Source organism: Poecilia latipinna, unplaced genomic scaffold, assembly GCF_001443285.1.
Source record: "Poecilia latipinna isolate Pla-1442-1.1 unplaced genomic scaffold, P_latipinna-1.0 Scaffold1567, whole genome shotgun sequence".
NCBI classification, from domain to species: Eukaryota; Metazoa; Chordata; class Actinopteri; order Cyprinodontiformes; family Poeciliidae; genus Poecilia; species Poecilia latipinna.
Window position 1 is genome coordinate 1 of NW_015114183.1, and position 25,466 is coordinate 25,466.

General features: G+C 39.8%; 2 protein-coding genes and 1 long non-coding RNA gene across 4 annotated transcripts; 1 reads left to right on the top strand and 2 right to left on the bottom strand.

Moving 5' to 3' along the window:
* Positions 1-6: 6 nt before the first annotated feature.
* On the bottom strand, positions 7-6,541 carry LOC106963674 (rhotekin-like; the record flags this gene model as incomplete). Its single annotated transcript, XM_015058707.1, has 10 exons — positions 6,399-6,541; positions 6,175-6,313; positions 5,303-5,395; positions 4,811-4,924; positions 1,472-1,671; positions 996-1,045; positions 808-861; positions 497-614; positions 188-421; positions 7-101 (listed from the first exon to the last, which is right to left on the bottom strand). Coding segments are annotated over exons 4-10 (769 nt in total), but the record flags the coding sequence as incomplete, so codon positions are not given.
* Positions 6,542-7,620: 1,079 nt separating this feature from the next.
* Positions 7,621-21,807, bottom strand: LOC106963676 (transcription factor TFIIIB component B'' homolog). 2 transcript variants are annotated; one of them, XM_015058708.1, is made up of 26 exons: positions 21,688-21,807; positions 20,276-20,341; positions 19,871-20,070; positions 19,127-19,778; positions 18,899-19,002; positions 18,732-18,797; positions 17,723-17,899; positions 17,487-17,620; positions 17,297-17,391; positions 17,147-17,201; positions 16,939-17,073; positions 16,659-16,844; positions 16,326-16,383; positions 16,074-16,242; positions 15,884-15,993; positions 15,452-15,773; positions 15,148-15,282; positions 13,645-13,681; positions 13,436-13,549; positions 10,496-13,345; positions 10,222-10,403; positions 9,598-9,649; positions 9,336-9,489; positions 9,107-9,244; positions 8,784-9,027; positions 7,621-8,698 (listed from the first exon to the last, which is right to left on the bottom strand). In XM_015058708.1, the coding sequence occupies exons 3-26, from the start codon at positions 20,062-20,064 to the stop codon at positions 8,594-8,596; spliced, it is 6,468 nt and encodes a 2,155-aa protein (XP_014914194.1). In that variant the 5' UTR covers positions 20,065-20,070; positions 20,276-20,341; positions 21,688-21,807; the 3' UTR covers positions 7,621-8,593. The 2 variants fall into 2 exon arrangements, with proteins under 2 accessions (XP_014914194.1, XP_014914195.1); XM_015058709.1 differs by lacking the exon at positions 15,148-15,282.
* Positions 21,808-22,232: 425 nt separating this feature from the next.
* Positions 22,233-23,537, top strand: LOC106963675 (uncharacterized). The gene is made up of 2 exons (XR_001428234.1): positions 22,233-22,441; positions 22,590-23,537. It is a non-coding gene; the product is annotated as an uncharacterized LOC106963675 (long non-coding RNA).
* Positions 23,538-25,466: the final 1,929 nt, after the last annotated feature.

The window sequence follows — 25,466 nt, forward strand, 5'->3', positions numbered from 1 at the left end:
AATTACCTGTTGCTGAAAGTGTTAAATCATGGGTCTTGAAACCCTCTCTAACATCTTCAACAGTCAGTGTTGTCTGAGCCAACAGGCTATACTTTGGGCCCCTGTGAATACAAAGAAATTCATACAATTAGACTCTCTTTTAAAAAACAACAATAAAACGCGTTTCAAGGAGAGTGACCGTGCCCACAGTGCAGACGGAGGTGAAACATGTCCAGGCCTCGCGGTCCCTCCACCGGGGCAGATGGAGCCGCACGCAGACTCAAACGCGGCACGGATCTTTTTCCCAGAGGAGCATCCCAACGAGCCTCCCAGGAAGCTCATTCTCCTGGGAGCCGGAGCCGGGGCCGCCGGAGGGAAATCCTCGGCCGCGCAGCAGCTGTAGAGCTCGACGCGGAGTGAGAAGCCCGGACCCACCTTGTCGCTGGGCGGATGTGAAAGGTCTTTAAGATCTTGCACGTTGGAACGCGTCAACTCGGTTGTGGAAATTTTGCCTTACAATACGACTGCGTCCTCAAAGCAGATGTCAGTCAACGTCCTGTCCACCATCACCAGATCGGTGTCGTGGATGTCTGAGCCGCACTGAAGCAGGCAGAACACGGCGCAGCGATGCAGCTCTGAAGATGGAGAAAAGATTATTTTATTGGGGATTTTTATTACATTTTTGTGTGGAAATTGTCACATTTACATATAAAAATACTAATACAGGCACAGAAATGCCTACAAAAAAATTATATTCTTACAATGAATATGCCAAACTTTTATTTGGATATTTGCCTATTGAGAGAAAACCTGATCCCATTTGCTTACCTCCTTTGTTTTTGAAGTACTCTGAGTCTTTCCACATGAGGGGGATTCGCAGGTCTGCAGAGTGCAAATTAATAAGTCAGACATGAAAGAAAAAAAAACTTTGTTGCAACAAGCAGCTGAACGACAAACTTGGCTGCTAATATACAAAGGATTAAACAAATACGATTTGTACAAAGACATTTTGTTACCTGAAAGTGACACTTTCCCAGTACATGGCACTGCATCTTCAGATATCCTGCTGTCAAAAATAACCAGCAGCCAACCACCCACGTCCAGGAAATAGAAAAAATAAAAGAAACAAAACGTGTTTTGTTAGTTTTTGTCTATCCTAAATCGAAAAGTAATTCCCTTAAGCAGTATTGACACATCAGTTGCATATTCACGACTCTCAGACCTGAAGATTTAACTTAGAAATGGACATTTCTGGATCTATTCATTGTGTAATATAAACACAGCTCATGCATCTCCAAGTAACCTCGCCTGACATCTCGTTTGTTGGTACAGGCTGTGCTTTTTTTTTTTTTGTGCAAAAATTACTTCTTCGGTTCGCTTTTTAAAGAAAAAAAAAAGAAGACTTTTTAAGTTTCTCATTTATATGCATCTCCCTGAGCAATTACCTTCCCATGAAATCATGCATACGCTCAATCCCTGTGCTTCTACTGACCCGTGTCCCTCTCTCTCCAAGATCTGTGCTCTCCTCATCCTCTGCAGCTGGCCGAGCAGAGCCAGGATGCGGGCGTTGCAGGTCAGCAGACTCTTGGAGGCCTCCAGGGCCTGATCTCTCTGGGAACAGGCAGCCAGCAGTTTGTAGGCTCCCTCCTGCATGCGCACCTCCCTCTCAATCTGCTGCAGGACTCTCTCATCCTGTTGTGGACGAAACGGCGGCATAATGTGACACCTGCATCTAAGAAAGTCTGTATTGACAACACTGAGAACAGAGGATGCGCTACAAAAAAAAAAACAAAAAAAAAACCCAGGCATTAGAAAGGCGAGGTAAAGGAATCTTAATTATATAGAACATTTTCAGCAATAAGGCAAAGTGTTTTACATGAATTGGAAGGAAATGCTAGAAAAACAAACAAAAGAAAAAGATGAAACTACTACATAGTTTAAACTCAGAGGAGTTTCTCTAGATCTAAAGTTTGTTCTCGATTAGTAATAAGAACAAGAGCTCCACAATTTATAAACTAGTACGAGTTTCTGTGTCTCCATGTTTGATTCTTTTTCTGGGTTGCTACTTAGTAAGAATAAAGCTAAATATTGGTTCCCCGTGAAGTACGTCATAGTTTATAAACTATGAAACTACGATCTCTGGATCTTAAGTTTGTTCTGCATTAACTAGGTATAAAACTAAATGTTGGTTCCAGTTGTTCTGGGTTGCTAAGTCAACAGTATTTTCTAAGCTTGTTCCAGATTTGTGAAGTATGAAACTAAAAGTCCACAGGTAAGACTTCGATGGCAATTCTGGAGGAGCTGCAGAAGTCCACAGCTCAGGTGGGACTGTTGACATGACAACTATTTTCCACATGACTGATCTTTTTGAATGAGTAGCAAGAACTGTGCCAAGTTTGCCACAAGGGGGCGCTGAGATGAAACCGAAATGACAAAAGCTGTGCGTTAAATTTGACGCTGCACGTAACCATGAACATGGAGGGTCGTTTGGATTTGAGTTTTGGATTTTATTCATTTCATAAAGGGAACAATGCATGCTAAACATGAATGCATCACGCAAGTGTGCCAGATTTATCCAAATTTTCATCTGTAGTAGCAGGTTGATGGAAGGGATTAAAAAAAAATAAAAAAATACAATTGACATGCATAAAAGCATACATGATCTATGATTTATGACAGATTCCAATGGATTTCAAAAAGTAGCATCGTTTACAGAAGACATCAATACAAATTAAATTCCTTAAGAAAACATGTAAAAAAAAAACACTGGTTCATTGAAAAATTATTGAAAACATGAGTGCAGTTTTGATGACGTAGTGATAAATGACTTCCTGAATGATGTAATATTTTAGCTAAAATGGTAGCGTATTCCAAGAATTTGAAGCCCGGACCAGAAAATGACAATTAGCTGAAAGAACTTCTCCTGCAAGGTATTTTACAGTCTCTCCTACTAATTTCTCTTGTAGTTGTGTTTGATTTTAAAACAGAAACGTAATCCATCTCTTCATCAACTCCTTGTTAGGAGGAGTTGATGACAAGATAGATGGAAACCTCCCAGAAGAAAACCTGTTGGAACCTGCGTTAGACTAACCGGGGTACAAAAGTTCATCTTCCTGGAGGAAAACAACGATCCACCCAGACAGACCAAGCCTCGTCTAATCTGACTGAGCTGGAGCCGTTTCGCAAAGAATGGGCAAATCGTCGGGTCTGCGTGTGGGTGGACACACTAAAAACAACTTGCAGCTATAACTGCAGTGAAAAGATGGTTGTAGAAAGAACTGATTTCGGTGGATTGGATCCAAATCATGGAGCGTTTCTCAGATTTTTTCCTCCCCCCACACATCACAAATATGCATCATTTTGAGTTGGACTTTTATAAAGAGAGCCCAGTGAAGTACACAAATATTTGTAACATTAATGTGGCACAATGTGAAAAAGTTTAAGGTAAATTAATACAAGGCCCTGTACAGTTAATCATCATGCAACTGTACTGAACACTATGAAATGTTTGGGATAGTCAGCTCCAACCTCACAAAGAGCATCTACTATCCTCTAAGATTCAGACTACTTTCTCTTTCATCAGCTCTATGAATTTGCTTCTTACCAAAAGTGTTGGACTAGTACAAGTGTTCAAGAATCAGTGACCCTGATAACCAAAGTTCCTCACGCAAGTTTCAGTGTTGATTGGTTACTCAGACATGGTGTGAAAAGTGTGTCGTGCTAAAGCTAACTGAACGGTCCGATTTGTTTTGGAAGTCAACGAAACGTGGGATCATTTCGGCCTCGTCGCTTTTCAGTTTTCTTGTCACAATTCAGCTTGTAGATAAAATACGGTGATCAAACTCTGTGGAGATTCCCCCCCCTCTTTCAAGCGAGTGTAAGAGTTTTGCTGACGTTGACCGTACACGTAAAAATGAGAACCGTGTCCGTTAGTAACCTCGACTGAAACACCCGACAGACAATGCTGAAACCAGGCTTTGAACCTCCAGACATGTTGCATAAGCTCCCAGAAGTCAAGGGCTGAACTGGGCACGTCTGCAATCCAGGACGAAGTTGTTAAATAACAAACCGATGCAAAGTTTTGTGACACAAAACACAATGTCCTTTGTGTCCGTTTCCAAACACTAAAAACTGCAGAGGAAGAAGACATTCGACATTAGTGAGAATTCCCAAATGGAACTTTTTTCCCCTTCCTTTTTTAACCAAACATTCAAGAATACAGCTGCAGTTGCTGGTTTATTCATGGTTGTAATGTATTGATTGTGTCCATGGTATGGTCTGCAGTCAGTATATGTTTAATACAGCTTTTGGCCTGAAGGACTCCACCACTGGGTTATTCATCGCAACCCCAAAAACAATCGACAGCATTTCAAATGAGTCAAATGCATTTTATTCTGCCTGAAGTTCACATTTTCCTGTTGATTTAGCATCCGATGAAACTTCCATCTGTCAACAAAAGTAATGCCGTCACATCTTTGAATCTCAAAATTGTTATAGAACGTAATGCGCAGTGGATTCACAACCTATTTGCTACATTAACAAGTCATGTGTTTGAGCTTTGGGGGGGATCAGAACCAGTTTCATAATTCAGCCGTGCTGGTCTGGATTCAGTCTCGATGGATAATCAATATGTACCTCACTCAATAGGTTAAAAAATAAATAAGTATATAAATATAAGAGTTTTCTCCCTTTAATATTAAAAAAAACCTGATGACAAATGTTTTATGGGTTTTTTTTTCCTCACGAATTATTACTAGAGAAAATAATCGCTGATCTGCGCATCAGAACTATCGTTTTCAGCATAGGAACCTTTTCTCCTCCGTTTACTTACCTGGTGCCTGTCGGCCATGGCTCCACTCAGCTGAGCCTCAGAGGTTCTGTTCGGGCTGCGCTCTCTGGCAGCGGGATAATCCTGCAGCTGACTGGACCGGTGTTCGGACTGGATCTGCAGACGGAGCAGGTAGTTACTCAGCAGAGATCAAAACAATCTTAAGCCTCCATACAAGAGGCTGGAGCACGAAGGATTAGAGCCTCAAACAGTACACTCGCTCATTCAAGCAGTTCTATAGCGGGAATAATGCAGGCCCAGGTATAGAGTATTAGCTGTATAAATCATTATGTATGAGTGTAAAAATAAATAAATAAATATGGAAGTCAGTCTCGTCACAAAGTCTTCATATGAAAAATTTACTGTGAATTTCCATTTGGGGAATCAAAGTTAGAGGAACACAACCAGTTCATTTGTGAATTTACAATGGAGTTGAGGTATTGTGTGATTAATTTGAAGGGTATTCAGTAATTCCTGAGAAAGGATCATTGGTACCTTGCATAACTGGCATGCATTGTGCAACAACGATCCCACTCAAAAGCAGCAGGAGTATTTCCTTACTGCCTGGTCACTTTCCAAAAATTGTCCCTGTAAGAGAGAGAAATTCAAAAATGGAGATTCATGAAAATCTCAAATCAGGAAATAAATTGTTTGTTTTTCATGCAGACAGTTCCTAACCAAGCTGAAACCTGAAAAAAAAAAGGTTTGAAATTAGAGCTTTACATGCATGATTCTTTCCTGCATGTCTGAGAAATCTTTTGATCTCCCATGGCAACCATGCAGCTGTGCAAAACACCTGGAAGCTGTGCATCATCTGAGCTCATATGAGCCGCTTCTCAGTGGAACACTGGTAAAAACGTTAGCAGAGTGATACGATAACTTCCTGAAGGCAGAGTTTCAGTAAGGAATTTCTTAAAGAGACAGACCCAAGTTCAAAGCTTTATGTGTCAAATTTCTTTTAAGTCACAACATATGCCATTGTAAATGCTGGAAACCACAATATCGCCCCTAGATAAGTGAAGTTGGATGCAAACAAAACATCACTCGTGTTAGAGGACCTCACATGTTGTCTGTGAAGACACAAGTAGATCCTGGACTGAAATTAAGGCCCTCACTAATGCCAACTGCTGTCCAGAAACCATAAGGTGGAAGGGCTTAAAGAACAAGCACCATGCAGAATCACACACGGAAACAGAGGCAAGTTTAAGCATTTATTTTAAATATGTACAAAGAGGTAAGAATATTGCAGAAGTTCTCCTTGGTTCCGGTCTGGGGATCATCTGCAGGAGGAGAGGCAGATTAACGACAGTGAGGTCAGAACGGTTGAAAGAAATTCTAACGTTGCAGGTTAAATGGGCTTATAGTACCTTGTAGGGCTTCTCAGAGGGAGGAAGGCGAGGGGAGGGAAGTATAGGATCCGGCTGCAGGTGAGCACACGGTTCTGGTTCGAAAACATGAGAGGATCGCTGAGAATCAGAGAGAGAAGAGTGAACAGAGACAGTGGAGCTAAAAAAAAAAGAAAGACAAAAACAGATGAGTCACATAAATTCTAGCGTTTCTCAGAAGAGTCATCAGCAAGCTAGAGACAAACATGTTTAAGTTTTCATCCAGCAGAGAGTGAAGGCCTTGCAGCTCCTTAAACCCTCCCAGGCTGGTGATCCAACAAGCTGCAGGTGTGTGTCCCTGCTGCAGGCCAGCAGCCAATCAGGAGCGACTCATACTCACACATTTTCAAATGCCACATCTATGCATCTTAAGTGAACTTAAATATTCAGACAAGTAAATAAGATTTGTGGAGTCCAGTTGACGCTGGTAATGTCTGTAAGCTGCTGGGGAAAAAAAATAAAAAGAAGATATTCAGATGTTAAGATTTCTCAGACTTGCCTTCATTAGAGATAAGTTCAAAATGATTCAGATTTGGATTTAAAGTGATATTTTCATTTAACCAACATGTGTTTTCCCAGATCTGAATGTTTTGGAGTGGAGAGTCCTGATTTAAACCTGATTACACAAACAGCTGGGAGGCCTTTCCGACTTCAACGCCTGAAGCTCATCCATCAAACATGAATGTCAGAATACCAGAGGAAACAGGTGTTACGCTGCAGAGCTCAAGTTTCGATTAACTTTTAAACAAACACAGACGAGCTGAAATCCTGAACCGCCAGCAGTTATTATTCTGAACTGGTCTCTGAACAAAAGGCTGAGACATTTGTCTCAAAACTTTGACAGCAAGGTTTGTCAAAAAAAGAAAGAAAAAAAGGAAATGGCAGGACTGATGAGGCATTTAAGAGCATTAGGCCTGCACTGACAGCTGCTGTCTTCACTTGCACTGCAGAAGATGATACAAATGACAAGCATGTTTGTGTTGTGTAGTTGATAAATTGCTTTTTGCAGAATGTGTTTAAAAAAATCCCTTAAATGGGAATTGATAATTGGGTGTAGCAATGCCTGTTCAGACCAGCAGGTGGGGCATGAAAATAAACTAAAACATGTAAGTATTTAAACGTAAAAAAAGAAAAACAAGCCCAGAGTGCCATGAAAGTGATCTAATAGCATGTTGAATTTTCTTAAGTGTTTCTGTCCATTAAAGGGTTTAATTCTAAAACTTAATAAATGGCACTTTCAGCAACTTAGAAATCGTTTAAGAACTTTATGAATAAAAGGAGAGAAAATGCATGTAGTTACATGACATCACGGTAACTGCATAAGATAAGAAAAACTTATTACAGTGTTGAAGTAGATAGCTTATAGATTTCAGCCAGATTTTCCATGTAAATCATCCGTTGGCTGACAATAACAAATACATCAGACAGTGAAGTTGCTGACAGTTTTATTTAAGACGTCACACTTCAGAGAAATATTTAGTATTCCAGTGACATTAGAGGGAATTTGACAGCAGAAAGCAACTACAACTGAAAAGCATATTTCTATTAATTAATTCAATTAAATATTTGTTGCTTATATTAAATCATAAAGCACTTAAATGCTACAATGTTGTTGGTCGTATTAATCATTTTCCCCACATTTCAGAGTCTTTAACAGGACCAAACAAGTCACTAAATCTAATAAATCTAAAGCATTCATTTAATATTTTGTGGCAACCAACTTCTGGTTGCATTGTGCAATCATCTGCACGCCTAAAAAAATATTACACACACTGGATGTTCAAGTTGCAAACGTAAGTAGTTCAAGGTATCAAATATAATATTTTGACTGGTTCTCATCTGTACAAGTCAGGACACACACAGCTACATATGGAAAACATTGGATCTGGTCCATTTTACAGAATGACATCTTTTGAAGTTTCGATGAACACAGAAAAAAATAAAATATATGCAAACATGTCTTCTTCTTATGGAGTTTCTATTCAAAACCAATGACGGCCTAAAGTCTGAAAAAGTATGGACATGGAGAAAAGAGAGAAAAAAAAATCAGTTCTACTGCACAATATTTACATTTTCACAGCTGGTTTATGAAATCTGATAGTAAAGCGTCAGTCAGCTGCCACGTGTTCAGTCTCCCTCATTCTGTCGGCCATATTTACAACGTTTCACATTTGTATTTAAACTGACAGAAGCTTAAAAATCACATTTCAGTACATCTGTACACATTCAAAGTGCTTGTTAAAGTTTATGAAATACATCTGGTAAAAGAACTGAGAAAAAAAAAAAAAGAGTAAAAAAAATAAAATACAACCTTAAATAAACCACTGTAGAAACGATATAAGAGCGTCAAAAAAAAAAAAAAAAAAAAAAAAAAAGGGAAACTGAAAGTGCTTTGCGGCTTTTATCCCTCATCAACTTCTGTGAAGATGTCACTCAGGAAGTACTGCGACACGCTCGTAGGCTCGTTGTCGACAAAGCCGCTCTCCGTTTCCAGGGAAGTGAAAGCCTGCGACAGAGAGCAAACATTTAGGTTTTATAAAGCTCATGTTGGAGAACAAACATTAGCAAACACAAATCTGTTTCCTCCTTACCGTAGACGAAGACCTCGGGTCAATATGCGCACAAACTGGTGCCGCAAGCGCCTCCGCTGCTGCTGCTTTTGTTTGACAGGGAATATTAGAATTTGATGCAGAGGCTGCAGGTTTTGAAGATGCCTGTGCTGCTTTGGTTGGAGTTTTCTTCTGATTTCTCCTACTTGCTGCTTTTCTACACTTGGAACTCCTCGTTTCAGAAACACTCGCTTCGGAAACATCACAAGCGGAAACTTTGGCTTTCCTGTGACAAATGAAAATAAAGTTAAACTGAAAGTTTCTAACCTGACAATCTGGAGAATTACTCCGATTTTCTTCCTCACCTGCTGAGACGAGTTTCCTTGTCACCTAAATCATCACCGGCTGTTTCGTTCGCCTCAGCGACGAAGTTCTTGAGGACTTTAGGTTCAACAGAAACTTCCGGATGGTTTTCTTCTGCTCTCAAACTCACCTCAGAAACACTGCAAAGGGAGAAGAAATGGGGGAAGTGGGGGGAATCAGAAACGAAACTAAACAACCCCAAACTTCCCCGGACAGAGAGCCGACACGAACCTCGGCTGCTGTCCCGATGCACCTGTTGCGGGAAGATAAGAGAGGTTCTGGGCTCCGCTCGCTCCCACTTCCCCTGCTGAGGGGACCGGGATCTCCGTCAGGGAGAGGATGAAAAAGGGCTCGTCTGGATCTGAAGGCACTTGCTCTGGCAGCACTGAGAGGGAGCGAGGCATAATTCAGTCAAAAAAAAAAAAAAAACAACAGGAAAGAGAAAGCAAACTTCAAACAAATCGACGCGAGCGGGAGAAAATCTCTGACTTACTCTGTGACATGAGCGGATCTCTCTGAATCGCCTCGGTACTTGATGTTTTATGCTGGGATTAAAGGGAGAAAATTTGAGGGGAAAGTAACGGCGTTTTTTTGTGTAGTACAATCCATCGCTGATCAAAGTGCCGACACTCAGCACTACAAAGCACGCTTTCTCAGACTTATTTAGTCAGAGGTTGTTCTACAGTCTTTGGGAAAGTATTTCTCACCCCTTGTGTTTTCCACATTTTGAGTTTGTCAAGAACAAAGAAAAACTCCAGCTTATTTTTTTTTTGCGATTTTAAAAAAAATGTCCTTGATCTTCAAAATTTTATTTTCACCGCTGGATTATATTGGGATTAATTACAAATTAGATTACTTCAAAAAGCCAAATTAGTTGCACTGAATTATGTTAAGGGTTGGCAAGGTAAATGGATTGAAACAATTGTACACAAGACTTTTTGAATAATAAAAAAAAAAGACAAAAAAAAACACCTTTCACTTTAAACTTACAAAAAAGCAAGCCAAATTTGCCTGTAGAAGAAGCTGCTATAATAGTTGCCATTTAGCTTTATTTAAAAAAAAAAGAAATAAAAAACATTGTTGAGAAAGAGTCTTGTTAATAAAGAAGCATATTTACCCCATAAGAAGATTGTGGCTGAACACGACTATCAGAGGAATGAGAATCAATTGAACCTGAGTCTTTTTCACTCGATTTCTCAAGGACTCCTTTTTCTGGATCATGGGTGTCGGCTTTAAGTTCACATACAGATTTCTTGATTTCCCTAGAGGCACCAAAGGCTTGCAAAGTACTGTCGGAGTCTGTGGAAAAGAGAAGAAAAATGGTTTAAATCCCATTAGTTATTGAATCCAAACCAGTCAGAATTGCTCAGAGAACAGGAGAACCGTGAAACCTGTTTCCGTTGGTTTTGTGTTTCCAGCTGGATGGGTTTGCTGAAGATGTCCGCTGCAGCGCAGGTTGAGTTTAGGTTTAATCGCCAAGTTGAAATCTCCAGATGAAAGACAGTCAGTGTTTGCTGGGTCTTTATCTGACATTTTGTCCTCAGTTGATTCCAGCGGTTGCTCCAATGCAACAGACGACATCCCTTTACTCTGGTCTTCAAGAGGTCTGCTGTGATCATCGGACTGAAGCTTTCTGACTGCAACTCTACAGCTTTTTTCTAAATTGGGCTTGGGTTTGACTTTGGAAAAGCGCTGCCTTCGTTGAGGCGTTTTTTCTGTGACAGCTGAACTTGAAACTTCAACATTTGTTAGTACTTTTTCCTCAGTTTCTCTATTCTGCTCAGAGGCCTTGCTTTGAGGTCTTCTTACAGCCTCCGTAGTTGTTGAGTTTCCTGCGTATGATTTGTCATCCTTTTGATCAAGGGCCAAAGCAACACAAGGCTCTGTCTGGTCTCGGGCTGAACTGCCCATCTTTGCACTGCTGATTATTGCCAATTTAACTGTTTGTGAAACATTTATGCTCTCACTTGGTCCACCTTGAGCCGTCAGGTTTGCATCTGTGAACTCAGAATACTTCTCTTTCTCTGCGGTTGTCTGCTGTGCACAGAGTTGGGGTTGGACTTCAGATTTGTCATCGGCTTTGGACCTTACAGGTCTTGAGGTCTGTGATAAATTTGGTTTAGGTTTTTGTGATCGACTCCTTTTGACCAGCTGAGCAGATGGCACTTTATCCTCCTTCTGACTGACTTGTAACTCTTTAGAGGGTGCAAAGCAAGCTGAAACGTTGCTTCTTTCTAGATCTGCTCCTGAATTAAGGTTTGACCCTTCGTTAAACTGTGGTTCTTTAACTGTTGGGCTATTATTGCTGAAGGTTGAAGATGTTGCACCTATGAGGTTTTCACTGGATGTTGACTCTTGTTTAATCAGTTGTGTCTTTTTCATTTCTGAAGATTCAGAGGTAAGAGGTGGAGTTAATTCCATCACAGGATTATTATTTCCACTTTCTTTGTCCGAAGACGGGCCGCATGTTGGGTCTGGGTCCGGTTCAGGATCTGCGTGCTTCTCTGATTGGCTTTCTGATGTTCGAGGTTTCAGCTTTGAAGTTCTTGATGCTTGAGAAATGTTAGGTCCAAGTCTGATTTTTGATAATCGATTTCGCCTCGGCTGTTCAGAAGCTGCATTTTCCCCGTCAGGTTTGCAGTCAGCCGACTCTTCCTCAGGTCTTACAGACCCAGCAGGTTGACCGCGTTGGTCTTGGTCAGAATCAAAGTTTGTTCGGCTAACATGTGATGTCATGTCACCATGGCAACTAATTTCACTTGTTTCATCGAGAGAATCTGAAGCTTTATCTGTGGACTTGGAAGCCGAACTTGATTCGGTGCTGGTTTGCTTTTGACCTTGGTCAACTGGACAATGTTCATTGTCGACCTGATTAACAATCTCAGTAGATGCAGGTTTGTTTGTAACCTGCTTTGCTGTCGATACATGAATGGAGTCCAAAGCCAGTATTGGATTCAACCTTGAAACACAGTCAGTGTCTTCCAAGTGAATCCATGTCGACTCTGTAGGACTTTTGATTGCTGTGTCTTCTGTGGCTTGAGGTTTAGTTACTGTAGCTCTTAAAGTCTGGGTTAGATTTGGTTTGGGCTTCTGCAAACGGCTCCTTCTCAACTGAGCAGATGTGAGATTACTCTCTTGTTTATTAGCTGGTTTGTTTTCTATAGGGGAGATCGATGTAGCATGACTACAACTTTGTTCTGGGGCTGCAGCTAATTCTACATTTGATGTATATTCAGCTTGTGTTTCTGGACTAGAAAGAACCTTAAGAGTATTCTGATGTTCTGCTTGAGGGGACACGTCGACATTTCTTGACAAAAAGCTGGTGGATTGGGTTTCCACATCCGGTATGGTTTGCTTTTGGGATTCTGAGTTTGACGTAGTGAGTGGGTCTGTCTTTACAGTCTCTTTACTGATCTGAGATTTATTCATTGCAGTTCTTGACATCTGCGGAAGGTTGGGTTTGATTTTTGCCAACCGGCTCCTTCTAGGTGCAGAAACACCCATACTCTTTTGATTGGCAGGTAAAGCTTTTTCAGCAGGAGGATGTTTGCTGCTGCTGTCTTGGATTGAGTCTGAAGGTGTGCATGGCTCTGGTACAATACACGTCAACTCTGACTTAGATTCCAAAGAGCTGCTTAAATCAGACTCAACAGTTCTGTCACGAGGTGCAACACTTGCACCTTTATGACTGGGTGAGTTTGTACCTCTGGCAACTTCGTTCCCACTAGATTCAACCTGGGATAAAGACATGGAGCAACCTTGTGTGATCAAGGAATTCCCAGATTTCTCTTCTGCTAGTCGAACTTCCTTAGAAGAATCACCATCTTCTAACAATGCTTCATCAGAGTCTGCTCTCTTTGAGGTTGCTTCAACAGCACCAACCGAGCGTTTCTCTTCAGCCTCTTTCTTTTTGGAAATCTCCGTTTGGATCGTTGGAGGTGCGGTCCTTGAAGATCGCCCAAGGTTTGGCTTTGGCTTCACTTTAGAAAAGCGCGCCACCTTGGTTGACGGAGAATTGCTATTTGAGCTCTGTGCAGTCTTTAGCTCCTCACATTTTGGCTCAGTGGTTTTAACATGAGATGTATCGCTGTGCCTCATTTCTAGGTTTCCTGGGTCCACACCAGCAACAGTTTCTGAAATTTCTCCGCCTGTCTGCGAACATGCAGTAGACAAAGCACTTTGCGCATCAGCCACAATCTGCTCATCCAAGTGGTCTGATTTATTCCCATCCGTTGCCATTCCTGAAATTAAACATTGTATACATTAACTCAACTTAAATAAAGCAACATCCAAACGTAGATGAGGAATTCAGTGGTTTCTGATGCTCCTACCTGATGCAGAGGCTTGTGTAGTCACTTCTCCCTGTGTTGACATACAGACGTGACTAACCTTGCCGATGGTCAAGAGGGTTTGAGCGGCCTCATTATAGCTGTCATCCTGAGAAACTGAGTGTTAAAAAAACAAAAGCATAAATGAGTCTCTGAAAACATGCTGCACTTTCTATTCACCAGAGGCTTCAAAGAATGAACTTATAACATACATTCTGTTTGTTCTGAGGTAATAATGTCGATAACATCCTGCAACAGAAAAAAAAGAGATTTAAATGTCAATAGAAAAAAAGAAACAGACACACAAAATATGCACAATTGCCCCAGTTACACTTCTTCATAATCTTCAGAGCAGTACACAGTGCTTTACAAATGTATTCATGCTCCTTGATCTTCTTGAGAATGTCACTTCACAACCACAAACATGTTTAAAAACTATGTACAAATTTCCATCTCCATCTCACGGTTACGCAGTATTTCATCAAATCAAGACGTGTAAATACGTATACAAGGCACTGTAAGCTGTAAATGTAACACATTGCTGAATGTGCATGTTATTTGACTTTCAAGACAACAGTACATTTAATTTATCTCAAAACTATGTGTTTTAATTGGAATGCACTTATGTAAAAATTGGGTCGATATTGAGATCTGATTTTAGAATTACTGTTATGACTATATATCGTATATCATCATCTCTGTCAAAATGGCCGACTTCCTCCCCTCACTCGCCCGAAAAAAAAAAAAAAAGACAATAAGATGGAAATAGATATTGGTTGTCAATATTAGTGTGGTTTTAATCATGGGACAATAGGATATGTTAAAAAGTGACAAACATCAGCAAGTACAGATGTTTGTGCCGATACATCGGGCATCACTGTGTTTTATTTCTATGAACCAGATTATGGAAGGCCAAACCACAACAGGTCTATTATAACTAAGACCTTATTTCTTTGTGCAGTGGGTCTATTATTTTAGCTCAATATAAATATTTTCTTTTAATTAGTTATTGTATGTAAAATATTGTTTTGCCATTTTTAAAACAGTCATAGAAACAGTTTCGTCTTTTTTAGCAAATCTGCCTGAAGTATTTCTGGTTTATTATGAGTTTGGTAGCGCCCCCTGCTGTACAGGCATTCACACTACCCACAAGACACAAATCTACCTCTGCATGAAAAATCGTGGAAAAACTCAAGGGCACAAAAATAAAGAACAAGATTTGTGACTCGCATAAGCAGTTTTGCATAGTTAAATTCACTTACTTGTGTCTGTGTTCAGCAAAAAAATTAAAAATGTGTGTGTGAAGATGTTAATGTAGGTGTTCAAATCGGTTTTGTTTGAAATGTGTTGAACTTTTATTTATTTTGGCTTGTAGAATGGAACCATACTAAAGAATCTGTACGGGTTCTTTAGGTCGTCATTGTTGATACTAAGGATCTGTGATTCTTTAGTTCGGGTTATAAGAAATATAAAGACTGTTTTTTTTTTGTTTTTTTTCATTTAAAACTTATTGTGTTATAGGTCAAAGTATTTCACAAAACAGCTAAACTACTGCAGTAATAACTCATGAAAAACAAAGCAAACAAATAATACATTGGAATAAATTTGATCTAAACTGAACATCTGAGGTTGGACTCGAGAAAGAATAAATTCAACACTAGGTGTAACTGGGGATTAAGATTTAACACAGCACAGTTTAATCATACATGACTTACAACCAGCAGGTCCAGCTGATGATCACATGCTTCAGCAGTGCTTGTCTCATACTGTGTCTGATGGCAAGATGAATCAGGACACAGTGCATCTTGGGAGATGCCCAGCATATCAGGCATACTGGCCAAGATATCAAGCTAATTATAGGAATGGGAGGGGTCAAGAGTGGAGGGGTTAAAATATGTAAAGTAAAATGTGAAAAAAAGGGGAAAAAAATAGTTGAAACACAAACAATGTTTGGAGGAGAAACGGAAATGAACGATGCGTCTCGGTGGCGTTTAAGTAAAAGAATTTTCTGCTTCCTACCTCGGCCATAGGGTCGTCCACTTCTGAAATCACAGCATTCAGCGAGTGCAGGCCAGAAGACATGATGCCTTTAACGGAGCTGCAACATCCATCTTCCTCATCTTCGTCCTCGTCGTCGCTAAAGTCTGGCTTGGAGGATCTGAGAGTAACCAGTTTGGATTTCTTGGGTTTTTGGTCGGATTGCGGTTTCAGTGATTTGCCTCTTTTCAGAGCAACTTTGGGTTTGGACTTTGAGGCTGAAGACGTTTCTGCTTCAGAGGAATGCAATTCATCTTTGCTAGGATAAGCAAAGGCCAGATTGGGTTTGGGGATTCTTCCATATCTACAAATCAAATGATCAAAAGTATGTTGTACTGTAAATAACTTGGGGATTAGAAATGAATCAGTTGGGGTCTTCTATCATTTATTTTGGCAAAAGATGGATTAATTTACCTGGTGGGTCCTTGATGCTTTACCGTTTCCTCTTCCTCTTCAGAAGAAATGTCATCGCCAGAAAACTTTTCCCTACTAGTTTTGCGCGCATTTGATTCATTTTTAGTCACCTAAAACATAAACAGGCTTTAAATAAGAAAAAATTACAACATAAAGAACATTTTGATGGCTCAAAATAGAAATTAATAACCTGTTCTTCTTCACTCGCATTCGTATCTCCTTTATCTGACTGGGTTTCTTCACTTTTCCCCTTTTTGCCTCGCTTCAGGCCCAAAGGCAGGAGCGGTTTTGGTGCTCTGGCTCGTGACAGCTTGGCTGGCTGGATGACCGGATCCTTGGTTGTGTTTACGTTTGGAGACCTAAATGTTAGAGCAAACCAAAAAGTTTCAATTTCAATTTCATTCAAAAAAGTGTTGCGTTCATACCTACTGCGCAGCATTACATTTCTGAATCGGTGTGGCTCTCAGGAAGTGTCGCCTCCGAGTTTTCGGGTACTTCAGCTGAAAAAAAATAAAAGAAGACTCAAAACATCAAAGGGACATTTCGAACATTTATTAACAAACACACCTTTTGAGTTCGAGAGAACAGCTGGTTGTCCAAAACCAGCTGATTTTACTTTTGAAAAACAGCTTACAATATCATCTTTTTTTTTTATAATACTCTTAATTCTGAAGTGAAATCCTTTTTCAACTACAAAATCTCTGACTGGTCCATCTCTACTGGTCATAAAGGAACAAACTTATAAAAACAAGACTCAGATTTTTCCTTTCAGGACCTGTTTTGCTTTTCTCCTCATTCGTTTCCTCCCCGTTCTTTTTGCGTTTTTTCTTCGGCTCAGAAGCAGGAGTTTCCCCTTCGTTACACTGGTCCTCGTTCTCCTTCTCCTGCTCTTCCTCCAAGTCGGGAATTTCGTCCTCATCCTCTTCCTCAACGTCACTCAGACTCTTTGCCGGTTTCTTGTCTGTAAATAAAAGCACAGATTTAGAAATGAGACAATTTAGAAATGAGACAAACCTATGAAACACCTCTTTAAAACGGCTGAGGCCCTTTCTTACCCTTTGGCTTTGTTCTGGCTTTCCTTTTGTTGTTCTTCCCAACGAGTGACTTGAGTTTCTTCTTCTCTCTCTGAAACTCCATAATTTTCTCCAGCAGCTTAGAAAAGTATTCTATATCCAGTTTTCGCCTCTCTCCTAAGAAGCAAATTTCCCATTAAATTACATTCACCAATCATTACTCACCTACTGTCACACTACAAGCACTTACTAAAAGCTTTGTCGATCCTCCAGGAGTTTTCTCGCTCTTCTTTTTTGAACTTGTTCTGAAAAATTATATATGCTTGTACATTTAGATCGCCTGTGACTTGCCTCTTTATGTCTTGTAAATACACATATTACAAGTAGTTAATAATCCTACTTTTATTTCTGATCGAGCTCTGTGTGGAAACAGTTGGCAAATCATGGAAAAGTCTGTCCCCACCATGCTGACTGCCAGGTAGAACATGTCGGTCTCTGAGGAAAACCAAACAACAGAGATATGTCAAAAATGAATTCAAGCACATCACAGCCATGCAATAAATTTAAATGACAATCTGTGTGGGCTGAACCTTCAATCGACCAGGGTTTGGAGTAATTTGATTTCCTGAAGCTTGAGTAAGTTGTCGTGGAGCCTCTCTCAAAGATCGGGTCTCTGTCGGACGCCGGGTTCGGCCCTTTGGCTCGCTGGACTTCCACCGTTAAGCTGAGAGGAGGTTTGATAAATCACAAAAAAGAAAAACAGTCAAACATCACTTGATTGCAAAACAAAGAGGGATCATAAGGCACTGTGAAGAACTCTGCTTACCTCTCTTCATCAATGATCAGCGAGCCGTCTTCTGCTACTTTGAGCTGAGGAACCATGAGAGATTCCTCCTGATCTTCCTCTGCCGCAGCCTCTTCCTCCTCCTCCTCCGCCTCTTCTTCTTCTCTGGTATTCACTTTGGCAGGGGTGACCTCAGGTACCGGAGGACGCTCTGCTGACCTTTAGGAGTTGGAAAACATAATGTGTGTTGGAATAAAACATCTTTTTAAGAGACATTATTCAGCCCACTGCACTGTGGATTTCAGGCAAAAATGTGTAACTTTATCCAAAATATTCCTTCATTTAATGTCATTTAGCTTGAAGTGAAAACCAAAATTGAGACAGCACGCTAAGAGCATTTCTGAATGAAGGGTACTAAAGGCGGTCAAAGTTCAAACGTAGCAGATTTCATGCATAATAAGCACCACCAGAGGATGCTCACAAGTCATTTTTTTCATATTTTATTTTATATCAGATGCAAGCTATGTTCATTTTGTACCTAAAGTAATTTCCTATAGACCTCATCTTCAGATAAATTTGTGTTTATAAATTTAAAAAGTCTCGCTGCTGTTGAACGGCTCTCATCAAGGTGTAAAGCAATAAAGCCAAATTCTAGCAGACCACAGTGACACCTGCTGGCCAGATAAAGCCATAGCAACCTAAAGAGCAAAACACAAAGTATGTTAGTCTTCAAAAAGGAATGTTTTAAATCTCTAAATAGTTTGCTCTTTTTATATAAATTAACACTTAAATTGTTTTATTAATTAGAATCACAGGCTTGTTGATAACACTTCAACTTTTCACTAGAAATGCAACTAAACTCTATAAGACGTTTGCTAGACAGAAGGAGTCAAGCAAACGTCTGATGTTGCCATTGGTATTCAAAGTTATATCAAAAATAAGATTAAATAAGAAACTCTCATTTATGGAGACATCTTAAGTAACATTTTTCCCAATGTTCTCCATCAATAAACCCACAGTAAGGCCATCATGTATAATGAGACAAACACACCCTTCTCTTCTTGGCGAAGGTGGGATCACCGTCTCGTTCTCCTCGTTGTGTTCTTCCAAACTGGATCTGAAAAGATGGACAAATCAGGTTTTAAAAAGCAGCTTCATTCACAATCACGAAATATCATCTCAGAGATGCTGACCTGGAGAAAATGTCAAGAAACGTACCTCATGGGATTGGACGTAGGGAGGTAATGGATGAGGTCTCTCATGGTCATTTTTGTTGGGTCTAAAGTGAAGTCCTTTCGACGTGTTTTAGCTCTTTTGAGATTCTGCAACACAAAATGATGCAGTATTTTATTTATATCCAATAATACTGGTGTTGATAGCAATAAGAAAAACTTTCATGAAGTTAAATGTCCTGTATGCTAAGAATATGAATAATCCTGAGCCAACCGTTTCTTTGGAGCGCTCCTGCTTCAGCAGCTCTCTCAGCCTCCGAGCCTTTAGCATCCTCTGTACGTCTGACGGGTCATTCAGGAGTCTGCTCAGGGACATCGCTGATGGGGTCATTGAAATTACATTTTTTGATGATATGAGAGTCTTGGCTTTCTCTGATATTTCTGTAGCTTCCTTGTCTGGTATAGAAGGTGGCACTCTGTCGTGTGCTCTTGAATGAACTTCCTTGGCCTGACTGGTTGAAATGTTTTCCACTTGTTTGCTGCGGTCTGCCAGCAGATGGGTTGGCTTTGGCGAGTCCTCAGACGGAGGAACAGACGGAGGTCCTGGTTTCTCAGAGGAGACAGGGCCGACTTTTGGTTGTATTTTGTGCTGCTTTGCATCTTCAGAGAGTCTCCTTCGCCTCGGGGACTGGAGTCCTCGAGGGGCTGGCGTTTTCGCCAGCTGACTCGATGTCGATGGCTTTTCTAGGTCTGACCCACACACGTTGTCACCTGAAGGTGTAGAGGCTGCTTTGACAGGGGATTTTGGTGTTCGGGAGATGGCCGGAGGCCGACCAGGAGCCACCTTGGGCTTGATGGAGAAGCGCTTCCGTCTCTGGACTGATGCTGAGGAGCTGGCGCCGTCCCCGTTCTGGTCATTGCCATCCCTAAACAAATATCTGAAGAGTTAGTTTGGCTGCTCAATGTTAAAGAAAAAGCTACAGGTACTCGAGTAGCTTGAGTCGACTTTCCCACTCACCTCGTACTGGGAGCGTTTTCTGATGGCGTCGCGTCAGAGTTGCTTGCTAGAGAAGCGTTACTGCCCTCGTTTGGTTCCTTTTGGGTCTGACTTGTCTCCTGGCTTGCTGCTGGGGGTTCCTGAGGCGTTCCCGCTGCCGTTCTCCCGACCGTGCCGACATTGGGGCGGACACTGAATCTCGACCGACGAAACATATTAACCTGAAGACCAGAGATTACGAAGCAGTGCAGTTAAAACTGCAAGACCAATTTATCCAGAGATAGCAAGTCATTATTTAACAGCTACTTCAAAAGTCTTTAAGACTGACAGTTAAAGAGCAATTTGCTTAGCTTATATATTTTCAAAAATATTTACTCAACCACAACTTAATGCAAAAATATTTAATGAATCATATGTATATCGTACCACAAAATGACAGCCTTAGCTAGGAAACTCCAAGTCCAGAGTTACATGTTCATCAGTTCTCTCAACCTGATAACAAAATAAAATCAGGATCAGTTAATAAGCCTATATCCTCACATACTCTCAGCTACAGCTGTGATAAAGTGATTTATCATGCTATTCTTTGCCTTTTCTGTCTTTTATCATTGTAATTTCAATCAAACATCCACAGGATCATACACTTGTATTATTGATTAGCTATAATAATCATCTAGTAATGTAAAGAAGGAATTCATAAGAACATAGATTGCCTTGAAAAAATATTCACATCCCCTTGAAAATTTTCCCCCATTCTGTCATATTACATCACAAACCTTCAGTGTATTTTATTGTGAATTTATGCAATAGAGCAACACAATGTAGCACATAATTGTGAAGTGGAAAGAACAGTTTATATAGTTTTCAAGATATTTAAGAAATAAAAATCTAAAGAAAAATTGATTGCATTTGAAAGCAGTCTCTTTTACTCTGATACGGAAAAATCAAACCCTAAAGCAACCATTTGAATTTACAGCACATCTTTGCATAAATCAATTAAATATTAGTTATGAAAGAGTGCTGCAGTTTCCACAATGCATGGGGAAACAATAAATATGTAAGATGTGCTGCACTGATCAGATGACAACAGAAATACAGAAAAATTACAGTCTAAAAACAATCATTTGTCATAGCAATTTATGTGGATAAAGCATTTATGCACAACTTTTTATTGTTGTTGTTGGTCTACTACCAATAAAAGGCAGTAACTTTATGGTTGTAATGAAATAAAAGATGAAATCAAATAGCTATGAATAAGTTTGCAAGGTCACGTGTAAAAAAAATTGTTTTTAAAAGCTAGCACAATTAGTTTGATTGCCACCAATTATTTAAATGTTTAGCTACAGTAAACATGTAATCTGTTGCATGGAAACTAAGAAACCGTTAAAACAGGCTCTGCAGAGCTTCGTAAGACATATTTTGCACAGGCAGTTTACAGCAATAAAACACTATTTTTAGTACAACAAATAATCAACTTGTCCAACTTCTGCACCAAAACTAAGAATGTTTTGACTACAATCCACTGCTCTTTCCAGCTAAGTCTCAGCTGTTCGGTTAACTGTCAAGGCCAGCGATGTTCGACACATGGGAGAGCGTTTAGGGTTAGTGTAAACATAAATCTACTAAATAATTGAGCGACCACACCTTTGTGCAAAAACGACTCTCGCGCCAAATAAAGCGCACCTTTTCACGGCAAGTAGAAAAGTGCACAAGGCAGCGCTTACACCCCATAACAATGCTTCAGTGTGGCAGCCTGTCTGAGATATAGCTTCATGCTATCAAAGTAGTGTGACTCAAACGACCGTAACAATCTCACCGACACGTTCGTAGCAACGTACCTGCTCAACAGTATCCCGTTTTCTTGAATAAGCAAGCCACAATGTATCGAAGAAAAGAAATAGGTAGCGGATCCCGTGCGATAACTAGTCCGCCATGTTTTTTTATGACGTAAATTTCATGTCTACGGTAAATTCTCTCAGTGTAAAGATTTGTGGGAAACGTAGTCTCGCGATACAACGGTTCAACAACAGTTGTTCTCCACCAGGGGGCGACATCTGAAAAATGATCAAATAAATTAGAGGAATCAGGAGAGAATGGAAATCCCTTGTTTTCCAGATGAAATGAAGAATTGCAGTGAATGATGAGGAAAAAGTAGAATTGTGCTCTGTTGAGTGTGGTAGAAATTAAAAAACAAAGTAACACTTTACTTGACGGGTGTGCATAAGACTGACATTACACTGTCATAAACATGACATGACACCTGTTATGAACACGAAAGAGTCTTTATGAATGTCTGTGACTGTTGTCATGAAGTGTTATTTGGTAAATAATAACACTTTTAATGCAAAGTTGCTCTAAAAGTTGCAGTGAAAGTCCAGCAGCAGCACCAACTGTCCTTCCTACATCCACTGCAGTTTGCAATCCAGATGTTGGACTGTTCCTGTCTCAGTGGAGGACAATGTGTGTCTGAGAGACATGTAATGTCCATGTTTGCTGCTGAAAGAGACTGATGGTCTGACCCCCCTCCTCCTTTCAGGGTGGAGCCTGCTGGAGGCCCATTCTTGACACCAGGTCCATGGAGACTGAGGAAGTGTAAGTGTGTTTTTCATCTGATTCATGACAACAAAGCAGCTCACATTCAACCATCTTCAAACTGTCACATCACTCATTCAGGATCATCATCAAAATGTCAATAAATGATCAATAGCTGCAGCTGGATTGTGTTTGTTCTCTCCATCAGATTCCTGTCAACTCACCATCAACACAAACACAGTGAGCAGAAAACTCAAACTGTCTAAAGACAACAGGAAGGTGACATGGATGGAGGAGCTTCAGTCATATCCTGATCATCCAAACAGATTTGATGACTGGAATCAGCTGCTGTGTACAACTGGTCTGACTGGCCGTTGTTACTGGGAGGTCAAGTGGAGAGGAACAGTTTTTATATCAGTGAGTTACAGAAGAATCAAGAGGAAAGGAAACGGTATGGACTGTTTGTTTGGAGGGAATGATGATTCCTGGAGTCTGAACTGCTCTGATGTTGGTTACTCTGTCTGTCACAATAACAGACCAACTCATCTCTCCTCCTCCTTTGACTCTAACAGAGTAGCAGTGTATGTGGACTGTCCTGCTGGCATTCTGTCCTTCTACAGAGTCTCCTCTGACTCACTGATCCACCTCCACACCTTCAACACCACATTCACTGAACCTCTGATTCCTGGATTAACAGTCTGGTCTGGATCCTCAGTGTTTCTGTGCTGAGTTGAGTCTAAAGAGTCTAAAGATTTTCCTCCTGTCAGAGAAACTCTCTCACTGTTGAACAGATAGTTCATCTCTACAATCTATTTCTTGGTGAAACAATTTTGATTGAGTCCTTGGAAACCTTTTCTACTTCCAGTTTTTTAAAGATGGAAGCTGGAATTATTCAAGGATTATTCCAGGATTATTCCAGGATCCACATGTTTTTGTGTTGTTTCCAGTCAAAGCTTCACTCTGAATATCAAGATGTTTCTCTTAGTTTTTCCCTTCATTCATCAGATTTCATTGACATGTTGATCAGTTTTTCTCAATCCCTGAACATTTTCTGATTTTGTCGGCTCCTATTTTTCTAAACACGTCAGATTTGAATGTTAAATCTTCCTTTTCTATATTTGCTGCAGTTTTTCTTCATGTGTTCTAGAGAAATAAATTTTGTTTCTTCTTCTGCATTTGGTTCATTTGCTGCTCATTCTGTTCTTTTCCTGTTCAAATTTAAATATTGCAACAGGAACCAAACGTCTCTCCTCCAACTTATTTCACTGATTAATAACAAGGTTGGATAAAAACATTGAGCTGAGCTTCTCATTCCTTAAAGAGTCGTGAAGAAAGACTCACCCTGGAACTGCAGAAAAGAAGTTATAAAGATTAAAAAAAACATACATTTTGCATTTAAGATGGAAAAAACTTTGAAAATATATTCTTATACGTGATTTAATTATCTGTTTATTTGTATCTTAATGTATAAAACTGCATAAAAAAGGCATAAAGGGTTAAATGAAAAATCTTCAGAATGAGCCAATTTTCAATCAGACTGATCATCAGAATAATTGATAACATTGGGGTTATTTAAATACAGGTTTGTCTCACCAAATTTATTTCCACCAGTTAATTGGGGCTTACTCATTATTCTTCAAACTTGAATGTTTCACTGCAGCTTTGTTTTGTTCCTGTTGCATCCAAGCTGGACGTTGACCCCCATGAATGTTTCCCCTCATGCAGAACCTGAGCAGAGACATTTATGACTTTTATACCCAGTACGAGAGCCAAGAGGTGCTGCTGGTGTCGCCGTCTCATGTTCTGATGTCTCCGACGAAACACTCGACCCTCAACATCAACATTTAGAAAATGATACAGGAATGCAGTTTTCCTACTTTCCCACTTGAAACAATCTAGTCTAAATATCATATACAGGGACGCATCGATATGAAAATCTGGGGGAGGGGGGCTTATATAATATTGATGTAATTTTGTTGTTACAGCCGAAAATTAGCATTATTAAGACTTTTGATATAGTTATTTTCTGTTTGAAAATGCTTTCATGTTGAAAATGCTTTGACAATAGCAATTTTAGCGTTTCAAAGCTGTGTTTAAGTGCATTCGGTTTGTCGGAAATGAATAAACAGGAAATTCTTTGCAGATTTCAGAAGCACTCTTATAGTTTATGAAGTTTTGCGTTCTCCGTATATCCAACATTGCCGAGCTCTTTCTACGTTGTGGGATTTACTGACAAATTTGTACAGGAAACATAAAATTCTGCAGGCAACTGTTTGGACACCACAAAGGGGCTTCCACGCAATTCTTAATTCAGATATCTAAAATTGTAATTTTGATTAGTCATAAATAAGTTCAAGATATCTTAAATTGTAATTACGGATATGTGTCCGGTCAAATGACAGATCCAGAGGCATCATTCGTGATATCTTGAAAGGAATTTTGACTCGTCAAAATGTAATTGAAGATATCTTGAATTATTATTCTTACCAGTCAGAATGTAAATGCAGATATCTTAAATTACCATTTGGGATAGTCAAAATATAGTTTTGTCTATAGTCAAAATGCATTTTTAGATATCTGGAATGTAATTACGGATAGTCAGTCGAAACCGAATTTATGCTAAAACGGCTTGCCATAGACCCTCCTCATTAACATAACGATGCAGGAGGCTATGACAAAAGGAGGGCTTGTATAACGATAAGACAAAACAAAATATCTACTTTTCTTGACAAAAACGCATGTTTAGGGGAAATGAAAAAGAAAATATTTACATTTCTTGACAGAAACTTATGTGTGAGGACAAGGAAAAACTAAATATATATTTATGCTTTTATTTCTTATGTCAGTTTTGGTCCTCCATAGTAGTTCAAAATGTAAAAGGAACATAAATAAGCTTGAACCTTTTCACATTTTGCCATTTGTAGCAAAAAACTTCAACGTATTTTTAATAGATTTTGTGTTATAGGTCAACCACCATGGCTGTGTATTTTCTGAATTCTGTTTTTTTTTTTATCTAAAAAAAAAAAAAAACATTTTTCTTTTTCCTATTATAACCGAATCGTAAATTATTAATCTAAACAGACTC

Bases quoted from the DNA above. Each gene is read 5' to 3' on its own strand.
- LOC106963676 (XM_015058708.1), bottom strand. From the start codon at position 20,064: ATGTTTCGTCGGTCGAGATTCAGTGTCCGCCCCAATGTCGGCACGGTC. The intron at 13,550-13,644 runs GTATGTTATAAG...TTTAACACTCAG, and splicing joins TACCTCAGAACAAACAGAAT to TTTCTCAGGATGACAGCTAT. The intron at 9,028-9,106 runs GTGAGGAAGAAA...CATTTGTCACAG, and splicing joins AAGGAAACTCGTCTCAGCAG to GAAAGCCAAAGTTTCCGCTT.